At 42.8% G+C, this 21,034-nt stretch overlaps 1 protein-coding gene across 2 annotated transcripts in view; it reads left to right on the forward strand.

Moving 5' to 3' along the window:
• The first annotated feature begins 460 nt into the window (after positions 1-460).
• The window catches only part of DGKD (diacylglycerol kinase delta), a 107,470-nt gene continuing 86,896 nt past the window's right edge, over positions 461-21,034 (forward strand). For both annotated transcript variants that reach the window (XM_020288122.2, XM_076006056.1), the window contains exon 1: positions 461-639. In XM_020288122.2, coding sequence (XP_020143711.2) covers positions 484-639 — 156 coding nt within the window. In that variant the 5' untranslated portion in view covers positions 461-483. The remainder of the gene's footprint in view (positions 640-21,034) is intronic.

Here is a 21,034-nt window from a genome sequence, read left to right on the forward strand (position 1 = left end):
GAGGCCCGTCCAAGCGCTTTCTTCTTCCTTCCCCGCACTCCCGCACGCACCCACCCACTCCCCAGCTGGATGCCGGCCACGCCACGCTGGGCGGGACAGACTCTGTCGCCGGCCTCCTGGAGCTCACTTAATTCTGATGGGGAAGATTAAAGATTGAAAAAAAACAGAAGCAAAAAAAACCACACAAGTTGTGTCCCAGGAAGAAAACAAACCGAAGACAAGCCAGGGAGGGGTGGGGTGCCTGCCCCCCTCCCCCCGACACCGCGAGTGCGGCGGGGAGGGGCTCCGCGAGGCGCCCTCTGCGGCTGCGCGCCCGGCCGACAGGGGGCGCGGCGGGGACGAGCCGGGGGCCGCTCCGCCCCGCCCCGCCCCCGGCCTCGCCAGGCCCGCCCCGCCCCCGCCCCGCCCCCGCCTTCGCCCCGCCCCCGGCCTCGCCCCGCCCCGCCCCGCCCCCGCCCGCGGTGCGCGCGCTGGCCCGGCAGCATGGCGGCGGCGGCGGGCGCCCCTCCGCCGGGTCCGCCACAGCCGCCTCCGCCGCCGCCGCCCGAGGAGTCGTCCGACAGCGAGCCCGAGGCGGAGCCCGGCTCCCCGCAGAAACTCATCCGCAAGGTGTCCACGTCGGGCCAGATCCGTCAGAAGGTGAGCCCGCGGCGCGGCGGCCCGGGCGCGCGCCCCTCACGCCGCGGCAGCCCCGGCCGAGGCCCGTGGCCCTGCCCGAGTGGCCGCCCAGGCCCGGGGTCCCGCGGGCGCCGCTGCCCGGCCGAGCGCACCGCGCCGCGGTAACGGGCCGGCGCCCCGGGCCGAGCGCAACGCCCCCGGGCGGACGGCAGGCGGCGGCCGGGCGGGCGGGGGGCGCGCAGGTGGGCGCCGCTGGGGCCGCTCCACGGGGGCCGCGCGCCGGGGCGACGGGCGAGGGGCGCGCGCCGCGGTGGGCCTCGAGGGAGCCCGGCGCGGCGCTGCAGGGACCCGGAGGGAGGGGAGGCCTAGAGGCGGGAGGCTGCGCTGGTCCGGCCGAGCGGATCAGACTTGGGGCTCCCGGCTGCGTCCCGCAGGCTGCGCGCTCCCCGAGCCTCCGGTTCTGCACGATTCTGAGGGGGACTGCTCCGGTTATTTGCCGCCGGCTGCGCTGAAGACTTACTTGTGCGGCCCTCAGAAGTCCGGTCGGACCCAGGCTTCATCCTTTTCCCCTTTGTCCCAAAAGGGAAGGGATGCGCGTTCAGTGACCGTCTCTCCCTCTCTCCTCCGGCCAGAGGGGACTGCGCACCCGCTTGGCACCCAGCTCTCCATGGAGAACTCCAGGCGCTGAATATTAGATGGAGAAAGACGCATGTCCTTTTTGCAGGATGAAAGTTGCACCCTTTCCCCCCCATTGTGGTTACTGTTGAAAACTGCTTATGGTTTTTGCTACAGGTGAGCCCTCCCCGTTAGAACACGGCTTCCTTAGGCAGGTGGCCAGCCAGGTGGCTGAGAGCAGATTGTGTCCGTGGGGCAGCCCCGCCAGCTGGCACGGATGTTCTCCTCCTGCTGCAGTGCGCTTTTCCTCCAGGGCTGGTCAGTTTCAGTTGGTCCCTTCACCATGAGAGCCATTTCTTGCCTTCTCTTCTGTCAGCTTTTGATACCAGTGATGGGAAACCTTAGGTCCTAATGTGTTCAAACAGGCTTGTTGTAATGTGCTCCAGTTACTCAGCCAATAGGTGTTGAACACCTGCTTTGTTCCCGGTATAACATTAATAGTGATAGCTATAGCAGGTAACATTTCTTCGATACTTATTATGTGTCAGGCACTTCTCTTGGGTTGCTTTACAGCCCTTGGCATGGGTTAGCTCGTTTAGTACTAGTGATAACCTAATGAGTTCGGTGTTGTCTACCATCGCTGTCTTATGGAATTGGAAATTGAAATAGGTTATATGACTTGCCCAGCTTGTCACAGGTAGTAAATGTGGATTCAGATTTGAACCATGGTCAGGATTCTAAGGTGGAAGACAATGTCTCCTCTTAGAGTTTCTCAGTCTAGTGGGGAGGTGGAACCTGTGCAGATGACGTTACAACATAGTAAGTGCCGTGGAAGCTCAGGGGGCAGAGAACTGCCCTGGGGGGAGGCAAAGATGAAGAAGTTCCTTTTAAGGTGGGATCTTGAAGGATAGAGAGTCTGCCAGGCCAAGTGGGGGAAGGAATGGCATTCTACCTGTTTGAACATTGTGTCTAAGGTTTAGGCACACCTGGGAATGGTCAGAAGTTGAGCCAGAAAGTGAATCAGGTTGAGTGGAATTAGAGGCTGGAAAGGTAGGTCGGGGCTGGATTTTAAAGGGATAGTCCGTTTGAAGCATTGGCTTTTGGGTCTAGGGCAAGAGGGAACCACAGGGGATTGATAAAACATGGGAGTGATGGCTCTCATATGCCTTTGGGAAGATCTCCAAGTAGCTGTAAATGGTGCTGATAGGAGTTGCTCAAGCAAGGTGCTGCCCAGTGTTGGGTAGATCATGTGATTTACAAGTGTGATTAAGATCAAGATTGTGTTGAGAGAGATTTGATTCCTCTGAGATTCCAGTGTCAGTCCACATTTTGTTCTTTAGAAGGTGTTTTGCTTTCTTTCTTTTTTCTCCTAAAACAATAGCTGCTGTACCAGCTGTTCTGGTTGAGGAGGAGTAATGGGTAGAGTGTTAAAAATACACCCCGAGGACTTGAGTTTCTGAATACAGTCACATCTGCTGTACAGATAGCTTAGGCTGATTTTTTTTGGGTTGTTAGAGATTGTCAGAATGTGGGAAATGTGAGCTTTAAAGTGTATGCAGTAGCCCCCCCCCCCCTTTTTTTTTTTAGCAGATAAGCCATTCACAATTTTTTTTTCCGGTATATGTGGTACATGATAGAAATATCCAAAATGATAGGGGATATCATTCTGGGTTCAAAAAGAAAAACAGAACCCATTTTAAATATTTAAAACGGAGGGAAATTTATTGTAGAAGAGTGGTTGTACAAGAGATGAGAGAACTGAAAATATAAGCTGCAGGCAGTAGAGGCAAGATGGAGATGAAATAACAAGCAGAAACCACTGCCACCCCTAAGCTGGAGGGGCAGAAGTAGGAGAGGGCATTTCAGACTCCAGGGACAGCCATCACCCACCAAAAAGTGGAACCACAGGGCTCTGTCTGGTGGGGGCTGGAGTCTAGGGAGGGCACAGCTGCTATGGCAGACACACTGTTCCCCTCTTGCCAAGGAACCCTGGCCTGCAGGGGTCACTCCCTTTACAATTTGGAATACAGAAGAAGAAGAAAGAATGGATCTGAGTACAAGCTGGGCCAGGACCAAAGCTATATGTATGTCAAATTTTAAAAATATTGGTCTTTTGAAAGCCAGAGCTGTCTTAATGAAGAAAAAAAGGGGCGGAGTATTTTATGACAGTGCTTCTTAAACTTTAATGTGCAGACACATCTCCTGGGGACCCGTTAAAACACTGATTGTGGTTGAGTAGGTCTGGGATGGGGCCTTAGGATGTGCATTTTCTTACATGCTCCCAGACAGTGTTGCTGCTTTTCCTGGGACCACACTTTGCAAAATAAGACCTTATGATTTACATGTAAAGAAAAGCCTTACCAAACTCCAAATAAATCTTTCGGTTGTAAGGCTTTAAAAGAACTTTCCCCCAAGTCTTTAGCATGCTGAAAATTTGATGTGTGTAGATTTGGGATGGCCATTTATTAGCTTAGCACTTCATGCATGTCTGATATTTTCATATGTTTGAATTCATTAGAGATGAAACTGTCTCCAGCAAACACATGACTTCATTTGTATTTCTTTGTCATGGTGCACAATAATGACTCTGTAGTACTACATAGCTAGAATGGAAAAAAAAGAAAATGGAGCTTAATACACTGACCAGTAAATTCACTAGCACATTATAAGGTATTTTGAAATTTGAGTAAAGGACAGTGTATTTTTGTGAAGCTATTAAGATAAAGTTTAATTTATTTAAATGTTTCTAAAAAGTTAACATTTTGGGGGATTTGTGCATGCAAATGTTTGTATTCCTGATTTCGAATTTAAACAAAGTATTTTTTTTTTTTTTTTTTTTTTGAGACAGAGTCTCACTTGTTGCCCAGGCTAGAGTGAGTGCCGTGGCATCAGCCTAGCTCACAGCAACCTCAAACTCCTCTGGGCTCAAGCGATCCTCCTGCCTCAGCCTCCCGAGTAGCTGGGACTACAGGCATGCGCGAGCATGCCTGGCTAATTTTTTCTATATATATTAGTTGGCCAATTAATTTCTTTCTATTTATAGTAGAGACGAGGTCTCGCTCTTGCTCAGGCTGGTTTCGAACTCCTGACCTTGAGCAATCGAACTCCTGACCTTGAGCAATCTGAGCGTCTTGGCCTCCCAGAGAGCTAGGATTACAGGCGTGAGCCACCGCGCCTGGCGAAACAAAGTATTTTTTTCATTGTGAAATGAAGACTAGTAGAAATTAGGTAAGAGGGTTTTTTTTGTTTTTTTGTTTTTTTTTTTTCTTTTTTTGGAGACAGAGTCTCACTCTATTATTGCCCTGGGTAGAGTGCTGTGGCATTAGCCTAGCTCACAGCAACCTTAAATTCCTGGGCTCAAGGGATCCTCCTGCCTCAGCCTCCCAAGTAGCCACACCTGGCTAATTTTTTCTATTTTCAGTAGAGATGGGGTCTCACTCTTGCTGAGGCTAGTCTTGAATTCCTGAGCTCAAGTGATCCTCCCTCCATTTCCTCCCAGAGTGCTAAGATTACAGGCGGGAGCCACCACACCCATCCCAGGTAAAAGGTTCAAGTTGTAAAAAGCTTAAATCCCCCAGCTTTATGAGATATGATTCATTTACCATACAATTCATTTAGTTAAAGTGTATAGTTCAGTCGTTTTATTATATTCACAATTGTGCAATATCACCACAATCAACTTTAGAACATTTTCATCACCCCATTTCCTCCCAACTCCTCTCAGCCCTTTTCAACCACTAGTCTACTTTCCATGTCTGTGTATTTGCTGATTCAGGTCACTTTGCATGAGTGGAGTCATACAGTATGTGGTCTTTTGTGTCTGGCTTCTTTCACTTAGCCTAGTATTTTCAAGGTTCATCCATGTCATAGCATATATTGGTACTTCTTTCTTTTTTATTGCTAGATATATTCCACTGTATTGACATGCTACATTTTATTTATCTATGTCTCAATTGATGAACATTTGGGTTATTCTGCTTTTTGACTATTCTGGATAATGCTGCTATAAACATTCATGTACATGTTTTGTGTGGACATGTATTTCATTTATCTTGGATATATACTTAGGAGTGGAATTGCTGGGCCGTATGGTAACACTGTGTTTATCTCTTTAAGGAACTGTTGGACTGTTTTCCAAAGCTGCACCATTTTACATTCTCAGCAGTAGTGTATGAAGAGGGTTCCAATTTCTCCACATCCTTGTCAGTGCTTGTTATTGTCTTTTTTTCTTTTTTTTTTGAGACAGAGTCTTACTCTGTTGCCCCAGCTAGACTGCCATGGCGTCAGCCTAGCTCACAGCAACCTCAAATTCCTGAGCTAAAGCAATCCTCCCGCTTTGGCCTCCCACAGTGCTAGGATTACAGGCATGAGCTACTACACCCTGATTGTTATTGTCTTTTTATTAAATATATAATCAACAGCCATCCTACTAGTTGCGAAGTAATGTAAAGGGTTTTTAATGCTAGCATATTATAGGATTTTGGGGCCTAAACTTTGGTCTTAGATGAAGTTGTTTCAGACCCTGTTCTCCTACTTATGAAGCATGTAATTATGGATAGTTTTAAAACCCCTTTGAGACTTGGTTTCCTCATCTGTAAACAGGGAAAATATTAGTTTATGAGTTAGTTGTAGTGACAATAAATGTTAGCTGTGTGTTCCTGAGCCTCAGTTTCCATATCTGCAAAATAGAAACGATAATAATAGTTCTCATGTCTGTAAAATCGGAATGATGATGATAACTCATAGCGTTAAATGGGATCTATGTAGAACACCTAACATAGTGTATGGGAAGCAGTCACTAGATGGTTGCTTTTGACCTTTTTTGTCTTTCTAATTGTTTACTTTTTGTATCTGAAATAGTATTCATTTCCCTGACCCCATCTTCAGCTGAAACTGGTCTGGGTGAGTCTCCATCTCTGAGATTCAGAGGAGCAAATAAAAACAAATCTGGCTGAAAATTAGCAACAATAAACACCTTTTAAAGAAATTGTTAATTTATTGAATACTAGTGGGAATACCATGGGCTAGGTATTATTTTTCATATTTCACTAATTCAGTTTAACTCAGCAAGTATTTGAGATCTTAACATTGTTCAGTGTTGTGCTGGGGATACCTTATTGAACAACAATAACAACAGAAAAGACTCCCAGACATAATAGTGTAGAAGACAAGACATTAATAAAATAATCACCCAGTTGGTGTAAAGTTGTGATGGGGATGGGTGCTAATCAGGAGAGGGCCAGAGTGCTTTGAGGGGACATCATAGGTCCTAATGTCAGGGAGGTGTGGGAAGGGATTCTTGAGGAAGTGACTGTTGGCCAAGGTCTGAAAGATGAATAGGAAAGAGTGACTTCTGCTTCTGAGTGATCCTGAAAAGCCATTCTGCCAAGCACAATCTGCTATTAAGGTGATGTTGAATTATGGGACTAGGATATGGGTAGGATGAAGGTCTGTGGAAGTGAGTGTGGCATTTGGGGCTGCTTTTGACTGTGAAATCAATAGTGGGGTCTGTAGTGGGTTTTGTGTTCCCCCAAAATCCAGTCTGCCTGGAACTTTGTAATATGTGTGACCTAATTAGGAAATAGGGCTTTTGCAGATATATTTAGTTAAAGATCTTGAGATGAAAACATCCTGAATTTAGGGTGAATTCTAAATCTAATGTCTGGTGTTTTTATAAGAGAAACAGGAGGGAGATTTGGACAGAGAGAGACACACAGAGAAAAGGGGTATGTGTAAACACAGCCAGAGATTGGAGTTATGGAGTCACAAACCAAGAAATGCCGGGGGCCACAAAAAGCTGGAAGAGGTAATGGATGGAATCTCCTCTAGAGCCTTTAGAGGGAGCATGGACCTGCTGACCCCTTGACCTCAGACTTCTAGCCTCCAGAACTGAGACAATAAATTTTTGTTGTTTTAAGCCATGAAGTTCATGGTACTTGGTTGGGGCAGCCCTAGGAAACTAATAAGGGGCTATATACTGGAAGCCGAGAGGCTGAGCTCTGTGAGGCTTACAGAATGCTTTGGGTGGGCTGAGCTATCAGGTTCCGGGACAGTAATCCTGGGTGACACCTCATCCCTCCTCTGCCAGTTTGGGTTGAGATCCCAAAAAGCCACTTCCAAGGAATGGGGATGGGCTATAAGTAAGACTTTAGAAGGACTTCAGCCCTGTTTCAGATCATCTCAGTTTCTGAAATTAGATTAAAATAATCCCGGAGTACTTTTATCTTCAGGTTCCCAACAGAAGCAAACTTTAATCCTCTCTAGAGGGAGACAGTATCATCTGAGGCCTCCAGTTACTTTCACAAGCCAGTTTTTAAATTCAGGGTTGCACATATAATTAAAAAATAGACACACAGGGAGGCAAAGCACAGTGAGTTAAAACCAATAGAAACAACAGACTATAAAGACAGATCAGCAAGGCCTCTAAATATCAGACTTTAAAACAACTATGTTTACTGTGTTCAAGGAGATAAAAGACCAGATTGAGAATTTTGGCAGAGAACTAGAAACTATAAAAAAGAACTAGATGAAAAATCTTTTTTTTTTTTTTTTTTTTTGAGACTGAGTCTTGCTCAGTTGCCCAGGTTAGAGTGCAGTAGCCTCATCATAGCTCACTACAACCTCAAACTCCTGGGCTCAAGCGATTCTTCTGTCTCAGCCTCTTTAGTAGCTGGGACTACAGGTGCACACCATGACACCTGGCTAATTATTCTATTTTTTATAGAGACAGGGTCTCATTTTGCTCAGGCTGGTCTTGAATTCCTGAGCTCAAGCGATCCTCCTGCCTTGGCCTTCCAGAGTGCTAGGATTACGGGTGTGACCCTTTATGCCTGGCCCCAAATGAAAATTCTGCAACTGAAAAATGTAATAATCAAAATTAAGTAACCAGAGGAAGGGCATTCTGGGAGGCCGAGGTGGGCAGATCACTCAAGGTAGGATCGCTTGAGCACAGGAGTTAGAGATTGCTGTGAGCTAGGCTGATGCCACAGCACTCTAACCTGGGCAACTAAGTGAGACTCTGTCTCAAAAAACAAAAAAGGTAGCAGTTCGAAACCAGCCTGAGCAAGAGGGAGACCCCATCTCTACTAAAAATAGAAAGACATTAACTGGCCAACTAAAAATATATAGAAAAAATTAGCTGGGCATGATGGTGCATGCTTGTAGTCCCAGCTACCCGGGAGGCTGAGGCAGGAGGATCGCTTGAGCCCAGGAGTTTGAGGTTGCTGTGAGCTAGGCTGATGCCAAGGCACTGTAGCCTGGGCAACAGAGTGAGACCCTGTCTCAAAAAAAAAAAAAAAAAAAATTTAGTGACCCAGAGGATAGCTCAAAAGAAAATGCGCACAAGGAAGTCTAGAGACTTAAAGTGGAAACATTTGGAGAGGTTAGGAGACAAATACAGTAAGATAATTGTGTTTAATTGTCACAGGAGAGAAGAGAGAAAATTGAGTAAACAAAATATTAAAAAAAATAATGCCTAAGAATTTCCTACAACTGAAAAAAGGTACCACCCACAGGTTCGATAGCCCCATGAACACAAAGAAATCTATATCTAGTCACTTCTTAATACAGTACTGTACTGAGTATCTACATTTCAGTCAATGGCCCACCACCTGTATGATGGATGTCCATCCCGTAAGATTATAAGGAAGCTGACAAATTCCTATCGTCTCGTAATGTCATAGCTGCCTTAGTGCAACACATTACTCACAGGTTTGCGGTGATGCTGATATAGACAAACCTACTGCACTGCCAGTTGTGAAAAGTCCAGCACTTATGATTTTGTACAGTATATAATAATTGATAATGATAATATTAACAAACTGTTACTGATTTATGTATTTACTATACTTCATATTGTTATTTTAGAATATATTCCATCTACTTACAAAAAAAAAAGTTAATGGTAAAATAGCCTCAGGCAGGTCCTTCAGCAAATATTCCAGAAGAAGGCATTGTTATCACAGGTGATGACAGATCTATGATTGTTATTGCCCCTGAAGATCTTCTAATGGGACAATATGTGGAGATGGAAGACAGTGATATTGATAATCCTCTGTAGGCCTAGGCAAATGCGTGTGTTTATGTCTTTATGTTTTTAACAGAAAAGTTTAAAAGTAAAAAAAAAAATTTTCTTAATAGGAAAAAGCTTATAGAGTATGAATATAAAGAAAAAATACTTTTGTACTGCTGTACAACATGTTTGTGTTTTAAGCTAAGTGTTATTATAAAATAGCTGTCAAAAAGCCAGAATAAATAAAATAGCATGTAAAGTAAAAAAGTTACAGTAAGCCAAGGTTAATTTATTATTATTATTTTCTTTTTTTCTGTACTTTAATGGATGCAAAGTTTAATTTATTATTGAGGAAATAAAAGTATTTTTAAAAATAAATTTTATAAATTTAGTGTAGCCTAAGTGTACAGTGTTTATATAGTCTACAGTAGCGTACAGTAATATCCTAGGCCTTTACATTCATGAACCACTCACTGACTCACCCAGGGCAACTTCCAGGCCTGAAAGCTCCAGTTATGGTAAGTGTTCTATATAGGTATATCATTTTTAATCTTTTATACTGTATTTTTTTTTTTTTTTTTTTTTTGAGACAGAGTCTCACTTTGTTGTCCAGGCTAGAGTGAGTGCTGTGGCGTCAGCCTAGCTCACAGCAACCTCAAACTCCTGGGCTCAAGCGATCCTCCTGCCTCAGCCTCCCGAGTAGCTGGGACTACAGGCATGTGCCACCATGCCCGGCTAATTTTTTATATATATCAGTTGGCCAATTAATTTCTTTCTATTTTATAGTAGAGACAGGGTCTCGCTCTTGCTCAGGCTGGTTTTGAACTCCTGACCTTGAGCAATCCGCCCGCCTCGGCCTCCCAAGAGCTAGGATTACAGGCGTGAGCCACAGCGCCCGGCCTTATACTGTATTTTTATTGTACCTTTTTATGTTTGGTTATGTCTAGATACACAGATACTTACCATTGAGTTACAGTTGCTTACAGTATTTGGTATAGTAACATGCTGTACAAGTGTGTAGTCTAGGAGTGTATACCATATAGCCTAGCTGTATAGAAGGCAATGCCACCTAGGTTTGTGTAACTACACTCTATGTTGTTCACGCAATGACGAAATCACCTAATGACACATTTCTCAGAACATATCCCTCTCATTAAGCAACCCATGACTGTAAAACTGTTGAAAATCATAAACACGAAGAGAGTCTTAAAAATAGCCAGATATTTTTGCATCCACTGAAGTACAAAAGAAAAAAAAAGGCCGGGCGTGGTGGCTCACGCCTGTAATCCTAGCTCTCTGGGAGGCCGAGGCGGGCGGATTACTCGAGGTCAGGAGTTCGAAACCAGCCTGAGCAAGAGCGAGACCCCGTCTCTACTATAAATAGAAAGAAATTAATTGGCTAACTAATATATATATATATATATATATATATATATATATATATATATAAAATTAGCCGGGCATGGTGGCGCATGCCTGTAGTCCCAGCTACTTGGGAGGCTGAGGCAGAAGGATTGCTTGAGCCAGGAAATTGAGGTTGCTGTGAGCTAGGCTGACGCCATGGCACTCACTCTAGCCTGGGCAACAGAGCGAGACTCTGTCTCAAAAAAAAAAAAAAAAATAGCCAGATACAGATTATTACCCTCAAAGGAGCAACCACTAGATTGACTGCTGTGTTCTTAACAGAAAGAATAAAAACCAGAGGTCAGTTGAAATTTAAGTGCCCAAAGAAACTGAGTGCTAACCGAGAATTCTTTATGCAGCAAAAAGATCCTTCAGAAATAAAGTTTAAATAAAAGACACTTTCAAACAGATGAAAACTGTGTTTTTTGCCAGCCAACCCATACTAAAGGGAATATAAGGGGTTTTTTGTGTGTGTTTGTTTTGGCTAAAGTAAAATGATCTCAGGTGAAAGGTTAGAAGGAAGGAAGAACAACAAAAAGAGTATCTGGATTGAAGAGACCAAATGATTATTGACTGTAAAAGTCTTTGGGTTTAAAATATATAGAATTAAAACACATGACACCAATGTTATGTAAGTCAGAAAGGAGATAAATGGAGTATAACCATTCTGTAGTCCATTTAAGTCATGGATACGTTTTGTAGTCTGTGTGGTGGTCACTAAAATTGTGATAGACTATATGTTATTTAAACTAAAAGAAGAGAAAAATAGAAATTCTAAATCTGAAAGAAGGCAAGAGAGGGGAGAAAACATTGAACAATTGGGGACAAATAGAAATCAAATAGTAAGTCAGTAGACTTAAATGCCAGTACATCATTTTTTTTTTCTTTGAGGCAGAGTCTCACACCGTTGCCGTGGGTAGAGTGCAGTGGTGTCATCGTAGCTCACTGCAATCTTGAACTCCCGGGCTCAAGCGATCCTCCTTCCTCAGCTTCCCAAGTAGCTGGGACTACCAGTGCATGCCACCACACCTGGCTAATTTTTCTATTTTTGGTAGAGACAAGGTCTCACTCTTGCTTAGACTGGTCTGGAATTCCTGAGCTCAAGCAATCCTCCTGCCTTGGCCTCCCAGAGTGCTAGTATTATAGGCCTGAGCCACTGTGCCTGGCTATAATACATCATTAATCACATTAAATGTAAGTGGACTTAAATGCTCCATTTAAAAGACAAAGATTGTGAGGTGGGATCCAAAAGCAAAACCTGACTAGGCTATTTGAAGAGAGACATTAAAAACATAAGGATATAAAAAGATTAAAAGTAAAAGAGTGGGAAAAAAAATACTATGTAAACACTAAACAGAGGAAGTTGGCTTAGCTATTTTAATATCAGATAAAGTAGGCTTTGAGGCCAAAATTATTATTAGAGATAAATATATACTAGTAAATGCTAAAAGGTTCATTTCAGATGCAATAATGTAAAATTTGTAAGTACCTAATAACATAACTTCAAAATATATAAAGGAGAAAAAAATAAATACAACTAACTGTAATGGAAATAAATCCATAATCATAGTGTGATATTTTAATATAACTATCTCACATGCTGTTATAACAAGCAGACAAAAATATTTGGAAAAATGTAGACAACTTGAACAATATGGCTAGTAAACTTTCCATAACAGACATGTGTAGAACATTGTACCTAACAATTGCAGAAGCTAAGTTCTGTTCAAATGCACAGGCACATTTGTCAAAATTCAGTATTTACTGGCCATAGGCAAATCTCATCAACTTTCAGAGGAATGATAGCTAATGGAATACAGCTGAAGTCATATTATAGAGAAATTTATAGTTTTAAGTACATATATTAGAAAGAAGATATGCTAGAAATTGATGAATGTCAGGTAGAAGAATGGCAACACATGAAACTCAGAGAAAATAGAGGAAGTATTTTTTTAAAGAATTGATAACAGAATGAGGAGGAGGTCGCTGATCAAAGAAGTTTGCAAAGACCTTGTGGCAAGAGGGAGCGCTCGGTTGTGACCTGAGGCTGGAGAGCTGGGTCGGAGGCTGTGTCAGGGAGCTGTGTCTTTCTCCCCCCACAGTGTAGTGGCATACTACTGCCTTAAGATTTTAGGAAGGAGCATGGCATAATTGGATCTGGGTTGAAAGAGGCTCTGGCTGTGTTGCGGTTGCCTGAGTGGGTGCTGGCTGACCCAGTGCGGTGAGAGATGATGGTAGCCTGGGCCAGGGCTGTGGCAGTGATGACGGAGAGAATTAGATGGATTTGAGAGATACTTGGGAGGTGACACTGTGAGAAGTTGGTGATGGTTTGGTGTGGGTGTTGGGCAGGAGGAAGTCTGCGGTTCTTATGATGAGCTGGATGGTGGAGCGCTTCTCTGAGATAAGGAGCCATGGGACCTAGCTTTGGGGATTTTGCTCTTTCTTAGCTCTGTTGTGTGCTATCCTGGATCCTGTTATTCTCAACTACCCCAGTTTCACTGGTGAGCGAAACAGACTCATCAGTTAGGTGACTTGCCAGTGTGCTGTGAAGCCACCTGGGTCTCACTGATTCAGATCATGCCTCTTCCCCTAACCCAACCCAGCTGCCCAACCGTCCTGTGGCAGCAGTGGGGGTGGTTCATCTGAGTGGGGCTTTTAGGAAGTGGACAGTGGCAGGGGACCAGTCAGAGAAGGAAGGACTGGCAAGGGAGGAGAGGGGTAGAGGAGGGGCTGCAGAGGAGCCCCAGGATGAAGGTGAGTCACTGTGATTTTAGCACCCAGAGGTAGACCAGCGTGACAGTTTACCCCTAAATATCTCAGCATACATCTCCTAAAAGTAAGGATATTTTCCTATATAACATTTAACTATACCAATATTACACCTAAAAAATGAATTGTAATTTCTTAATATCTAATATCCAAGCCATTTTTATTAATAGATTTCTTCAATCAAACCAAAAATGTTTTTTATGGCTCCTTTGGTAACAAGGTGCTGATCAGATTTTGTGCATGGTGTTTGGTAGTTGTATTTCTTTAGCTTCTTAACTAAGATCAGCTCTCTCCACTGACTTCTCTGCTTGCTGTCCGTTCCCCATGCCACTCTGACATCAACTTTTTGAAGAGACAAGAGCAGTTGTCTTGTAAATATCTCTCTTTTTGTGTTTGTCTGATGGTTTCCTCATCGTTTCTTTTACGTTGTTCTTTTATCCTCTGTATTTCCTATGAACTGGAAGTGAGAGGTTTCAAAGACTTGATTATGTCTAGGTTGTCGTTTGGGGCACATCTTCTAGATATGGATGCTCTGTGCTGCATCCCATGGGGTGTGTCCTGTTGGGTCATCCCCCTCTGCTGTGTCATTGAGTGGTTTGCATGGATTGCTAGACCTTTTTGTTGGAGATGTGGATTCCCTCTTTGCAATCATGAAGTAACCTAACCTGTGAGGTGATTTCCTGGGCACTGTGCAAATATCCTTTTCACCAACAACCTTTTACCAAGTGGTTTCCAGCATTCATACCTAATACGATACTTGCCTGAATTAATTTTATTATGACAGTTTGCAAAATGGAGACCTTCCGCCCCTCCAATTCTGTCTGTATCTGAAATATCTATAAAGATATTTCCCCACTTCAACTGGGGAAGGACTGCAATTCCTCTGAAAAAGACAGGGTGCTTGCTGGATTCTTTTCATTCAGTTACCAATTTCAAAGTAAGGATTTGGTATGATAGTCATCCTCAATGAAGGCAAATGTTTCTTATGCTGTCTCTCCCAGTATCACTATGGAGTAATGTCTATTTTTATTGTGTGTTTTACAGTCATTACAATCATTCTTTTTGATGCTGAAATTATATGCATTTTCCCAGGAGAGACCCTTCATCCTAGTTCTTTAGTCTTTGAGAGCTTGCTTGCTGTGTTGTGATCTGTCTTTTCGTCTTCTGGATGGAGCCCAGAGCTGGGGTTCTGGGGCAGAGTGGACAGTGTGTGTCCTGTGGCCGAGGTGGCTGGCCCCTGGCATGCAGTGCGCCCATCGCCCCCGTGCCCAGGAGAGGAGTGCCCAGTGGTTTCAAGACATCAGGCTGAGCCTTGGAATAAATGCTAAGAAGTTTATTTTTAATATGGTGAAGCATTAAATATTAAGAGTTCTGTATTATATTTGATACTCTATAGTTAAAAACTTTTAAAAATTAACATGTTATTAATTATTGATTAGATTTGAAGTTTGGGTTTAACTGTGGTTGAAATGGTGGGAATCTTGTTTTACACTTTTTTTTTTTTTTTTTTTTTTTTGAGACAGAGTCTCGCTTTGTTGTCCAGGCTAGAGTGAGTGCCGTGGCGTCAGCCTACCTCACAGCAACCTCAAACTCCTGGGCTCAAGCGATCCTCCTGCCTCAGCCTCCCGAGTAGCTGGGACTACAGGCATGCGCCACCATGCCCGGCTAATTTTTTTATATATATATCAGTTGGCCAATTAATTTCTTTCTATTTTATAGTAGAGACGGGGTCTCGCTCTTGCTCAGGCTGGTTTTGAACTCCTGACCTTGAGCAATCCGCCCGCCTCGGCCTCCCAAGAGCTAGGATTACAGGCGTGAGCCACAGCGCCCGGCCTACACTTTTATTAAATATGAATTTATTAAAATAAGTTATTTAGTACCAAAAAAAAAACCAAAAACAAGACATCAGGCTGCTAGGTCTTTGCTTTCCTTTTTTGGACTGGATTAGGTTTGGGGTTGTACCAGCCTCTCAAAATGAGTTCAGTAGCTTTCTGTTAGGAAAGCTTTTGTCTCTGCTACCGTGTTTCCCCAAAAATAAGACAGGGTTTTATATTTATTTTTCCTCAAGAAGACACCGTAGGGCTTATTATCAGAGGATGTGTTATTTTCCCCTCAAAGCCTCAGCTTGCAGCACACATAGGATGGCTGGGACCTGCCAGGGGGAGCCGACTTTGTTGGGGGGGCTGCTCGCACCTTTCGGTCACCTCTGGTATAGTAGCTGTCAGGATGGGGTAGATGAGAAGGGCTGCTGGTCTTCCTTACCGAACCCGCGATGAAATGCATGGGTTGTGCACATATGCTGCGTAGCCACGCCCATCACTAGGTCTTATTTTCGCCGTAGAGCTTGTATTACGCTAATGCTTAGAAATCCTGCTAGGGCTTATTTTATGGGTACGTGTTATTTTTGGTGAAACACGGTACCTCTCATGTATACAACTCCCTTTGTTTTGTTTTTTTTTTTGAGTGGTTCTTAATATTTGTATGTTAGATAATCTGTCCCTTCACCACTCTGTCCATGAGCTTTTCTCTTAGTGTTTTTTCCTCCCCACTTTATTCTGCACCATGTTGTTAGCTTCTCAGTTTTGTCTTCTGCCACCAGTGGCATTTTTTGGCAGTGTGTATTTTTCCCTTTCGCTCCTTCCAGTTGGATTTTAATTCTGCCATAGTGTGATTATTTCTGCCTCCTCCTCTAATCTTGGACTGTATTTTAGCTGGTTGTCTTTTAATTTCACCCTTTTCTCATTTTGGTGCTCCCTGTCCTTAATAATTTTTTTGATTTTAATTTTTAATAGAGGCCATGTCTTTTTGCATCTTACTAACAAAAATCACATATTTTCTAAAGTGGCCTTCCATTTTCTATAATAATGCATTTCAGATTTATGCACGTACTTTATGGCATATTTTTTCTTCAGCCTCCCAAACCCTCTTTTTGCTTTGATTTATTGTTCCCTGAATGGTGCTTGCCAGTCTGTGGGTTTGAACTGCCATTAGCTGTGTGCTTGGCTGCTGGAAGAAATGCGGAGTGTCATCTGGGGCTGGCCGCAGGGGAGTCGGCCACGGCCAGGGCTGTGTCTCTGCTATGCTGGGTGGGCTGTCCCCTTGCTCTGTCTGATTCCTGTGAAGTAGGTGGGCAGTGGCCCTATTTTCTGGGCCCTGTGCAGACTGTGTGTTCCGTAGTAGGTGTTTCGAGATCACCTGCCATCCATTTCTGCTGGCTCTGCTCTTGTGTGTCGGAGGGTGAAGGGTGTCTGGGTCACGGCAGTGATGGGGAGGTGCGCCCCGCCGCCAGGATGGGCTCGACTCTCATCTTCTGATGAAGGTGCTTTGTCCTTGTGGAGAGTTGGAAGAGGGCCACTCTCTCTCCTTTTCCTTTAAACTTACCATTTTAAAGTGTATAATTCAGTAGCATTAAGTACATTAACAGTGGTGTGCCAGTGTCACCACTACGTAGTTCCACAGCGTTTTTATTCCTCGTGTGCCAGTGTCACCACTATCTAGTTCCAGAACGTTTTTATTCCCCGTGGGGAAATCCCTTTCCCCTTCCGCTGTCACTCCTCATTTCCCCTTCCTCCCAGCCCCTGGCAGCCACTAATCTGCTTTCTGCCTCTATGGATTTGCCTATTTTGGATATTTCATATAAATGGTGCCATCCAATATGTGGCCTTTGTGTCTGGCATCTCTCACTGAGCATAATGTTTTCACGGCTTATCCGTATTGTACGTGTTTCAGGACTTCATTCTTTTTTATGGCTGAATAATATTTCATTGTATGGATATACCACATTTTGTCCATTTGTCTGTTAATGAACATGTGGGTTGCTTCTACCATTTGGCTGTTGTGAATAGAGCTGCTGTGAACATTCATGTACGAATTACTATTTGAATACTGTTTTTAGTTCTTTTGGGTATATGCTTCTGAGTGGAATTGCTGGGTAATTCTTTGTCTACCTTATTGAGGAACTGCTAAACTTTTCCACAGTGGCTGTGCCATTTCATTTTACATTCCTACCAGCAATGTATGAGGGTCCCAGTTTTTCCACACTTGCAACACTTGTTACTTTCCATTTGTTTTTTTTGTTTTGTTTTTTTATTATGACCATCCTAGAGGGTAGGAAGTGGTATCTCATTGTGGTATTGATTTGCATTTTCTCAGTGACTAATGGTGTTGAGCATCTTTTTATGTGTTTGTTGGCCATTTGTATATAGTTTTTGGAGAAATGTATATTCAAATCCTTTGCCCATTTTTAAATTGGGTAGTCTTTTTGTTGTTGAATTATAAAGAGTTCGGTATACATTCTGGAATACTTGATTCTTATCAGATACATGATTTGTAACTATTTTCTCCCATTCTGTGGGTTGTCTTTTTACTCTCTTGATAGTGTCCTTTGAGGCACAAAAATTTTTAATTTTGATGAAATCCAATTTATTATTTTTCTTTTGTTGCTTGTGCTTTTTGTGTTATATTTAAGAAACCATTGACATATTCAATATCAAGATTTATGCCTATGTTCTTCCAAGAGTTTTATAGTTTTAGCTCTTATATTTGGTCTTTGATCCATTTTGAGTTACTTTTTGTCTTTAGTGCGAGATAGAGTTCTAACTTCATTTTTTTCGTGTGTGGTTATGTAGTTATCTGCCTCTTAAGCTAAATACTGTTTTTCCCTGAAAATAAGACCTACCCATAAAATAAGCTCTAGCAGGATTTCTAAGCATTTGCACAATATAAGCCCTACCCCGAAAATAAGACCTAGTGATGGTCGTGGCTACACAGCATATCTGCACAACCCATACATTTTGTCGCAGAGTGGTAAAGAAGACGAGCAGCCCTTCTCATCTGCCCCATGAGAGCTCTATTGCTCGACATGAGAGATTGGGGCCAATGGTTCTAAAGGAAATAGAGTCACAAGAAATTCAGGATGGAATTTGGGGTTTGGAGAATGATGATGATGTTCCAGAAGAAGATGACTTAACTATATTTTAATAAATGTAGATTGTTTTACCGTACTTAAAAAAAATAACACATCCCCTGAAAATAAGCCCTAGGGTGTCTTCTTGAGGAAAAATAAATATAAGACCCTGTCTTATTTTTGGGGAAACATGGTAAATAGCCTTGTAGTTTAAAAAACCAGCTAAAGAACTTTTTAAGAGTGGTTGGTAATCTCAGCCATTTTAGATTGGTCTCAGTGGAGTTAATAAAATGATTCTTTTTTTTTTTTTTTGAGACAGAGTCTCACTTTGTTGCCCAGGCTAGAGTGAGTGCCATGGTGCCATGGCGTCAGCCTAGCTCACAGCAACCTCAATCTCCTGGCTCAAGCAATCCTCCTGCCTCAGCCTTCCAAGTAGCTGGGACTACAGGCATTCGCCACCATGCCCGGCTAATTTTTTGTATATATATATTAGTTGGGCAATTAATTTCTTTCTATTTATAGTAGAGACGGGGTCTCGCTCTTGCTCAGGCTGGTTTCGAACTCCTGACCTCGAGCAATCCGCCCGCCTCGGCCTCCCAGAGAGCTAGGATTACAGGCGTGAGCCACCGCGCCCGGCCATAAAATGATTCTTAATAGAGTCATTGCTGTGGATGGTTATGAGACATATTATACATGTAAAAGGTTTAAAAGGAAATATCTGCATTTCAGAATTTTTGCTTCCACAGGACTCTTTTACATTTCACATTTGAGAGTATGGACTTTATTTCAGTTCTTTTCGTAGTTTGGTAAAGTTTGAAATAACAGTAATCTCAAAAATCTAGTCCCTTTTCACAGTCTCTGAATTTGAACTCTTTGATAAAAATAGACTAGTACTCAGAAGCTGCACAAAATGGAAGTCTGGGAGTTGTTCTCTTTTTTCTGTGTGGTGGCTGAAAATTTTCAGGTACTTTTATTTATTTATTTATTTTATTATTTTTTTATTTCGTCATATTATGGGGGTACAGATTTTAAGGTTTCAATAAATGCCCATTCCCCCCCCCCCATCAGGTACTTTTAAAAGGCATGTAAAGCCCAGGTTTTCCAAGACTGTGAGGTATGAATCGAATTATCTAAGTGTATTTTTACTGTCATTAGTCAAAATTGTCTAAGTGTATTTTTATATCTAGTATTTTGTGTAAGCTGGAATTTTGCTGCTTATAGAAATCCCTTGGTAGTTAATGCAGTTGCCCAGCCCTCTGGCAGCACAAATGGGTATAACCATTTGGGAAAGTGATTTGCTGAGTCTGAATAACTCCAAGAGATTGCACAAGCTTGATCCAGAATTCCACCATGGGACCCTATCCTGAGGAAATAATCTTAAATATGAAAGAAAGCATCATGGGCAAGCTGTTTATTGCACCATTAAGTATAAAAGTTGCAAACAACTTCAGTGTCCAAGTCCAGGTTAGGGAAAAAAAAAAAACTACCCAGACACTCCAGTTTAATGACTCAGTAGTTAATGATAATAGCTGGTAATAACAGGTGTTGAGTGCTGGTCCTGTGCTGTGCTCTGCGCGTGTACCGTCTCACTTCACCTTCACAGCTGCGTGGAGGCTGCACCTGGGGACACAGCTGGAAAGTGGCCGAGTGTGGAAAGTGGCGGAGCGTGCTGTTCGGGGAGTGTGCTGCCCTCAGTGCCTGAAGCAGCCAGCCAGCCAGCCAGCCCCGTAATTGAATAAGGCAGTAACGGGGACATCACTTTGTGATGCTGGGGAAATAAAGAGGCAAAACTGTGTTTACAGAGTGCATGTCAGCTGTGTGTCAAACACCGTGCATAGGAAATAAGGTGGAGGACATTTGCCAAATGATGTTGGGGATCATGTTGGGTGGTAAGATTTATATTATTTTTATTTTCACATCTACTTTCCTGTAATTTCTAAAATGAGCATGTGTTATTTTATATGAAAGAAAACAAAAGCATAACATGTTCCCCTTCAATGGAAGATTCCTGATGGTAAGAGTGGTGTGTCTTGACATCAGATGATTCTGGTTGATTAAATGCTCCAGTAGTAGGAGATGGAGAAATGTGTCCTCAGCTTCTTCTCTGGAATGTTCTAAAATATAGCTGAAATAGAACTGTTAGATCAAAACACATTGAAAATAAGGAGTCAAGTATGCAAAAGGGTGTGACTTAGAAAAACATAGGATTTAAATTTCATAATCTCCTAATAAATGTGTACATTATATGGAACAATTCAGTTCCATTTGTTTAAACTTTTTTTGGGGGGGTGCAGAGTCTCACTCTGTTGCCTGTGTTAGAGTACGGTGGTGTCTATTTGTTTAAACTTTTAACTTATGTTGAAAATAAAAAACTATCTAAGTGGAGAGTTCAAGGTCTTGATATAAATAGGATATGTTTTAGCCTGACATTCAAACTATTTGATGCATGCAACATTGTTACTTTCTTAGCTGTGCTCATAGTGATGTCAGCATCCTTAAGCATTTGAATAAATGAAATAGAAATCACATAGAGAGAAATAACATACACAGTAAAAGCACATCTAGTCACAATATATTGTTTGGAAAAGCAGGTTGTTAAATAATTTGTGCATTATATAAGCCCACTTTTCTGTTTTATTTACACACTTGAAAACAGACTGGAAGGATTTTATCTCAGAATATGAATAGTAGATATTAACAGTGGCTGAGCT

The sequence above is a fragment of the Microcebus murinus genome, chromosome 8, assembly GCF_040939455.1.
Source record: "Microcebus murinus isolate Inina chromosome 8, M.murinus_Inina_mat1.0, whole genome shotgun sequence".
Classification (NCBI taxonomy): Eukaryota; Metazoa; Chordata; class Mammalia; order Primates; family Cheirogaleidae; genus Microcebus; species Microcebus murinus.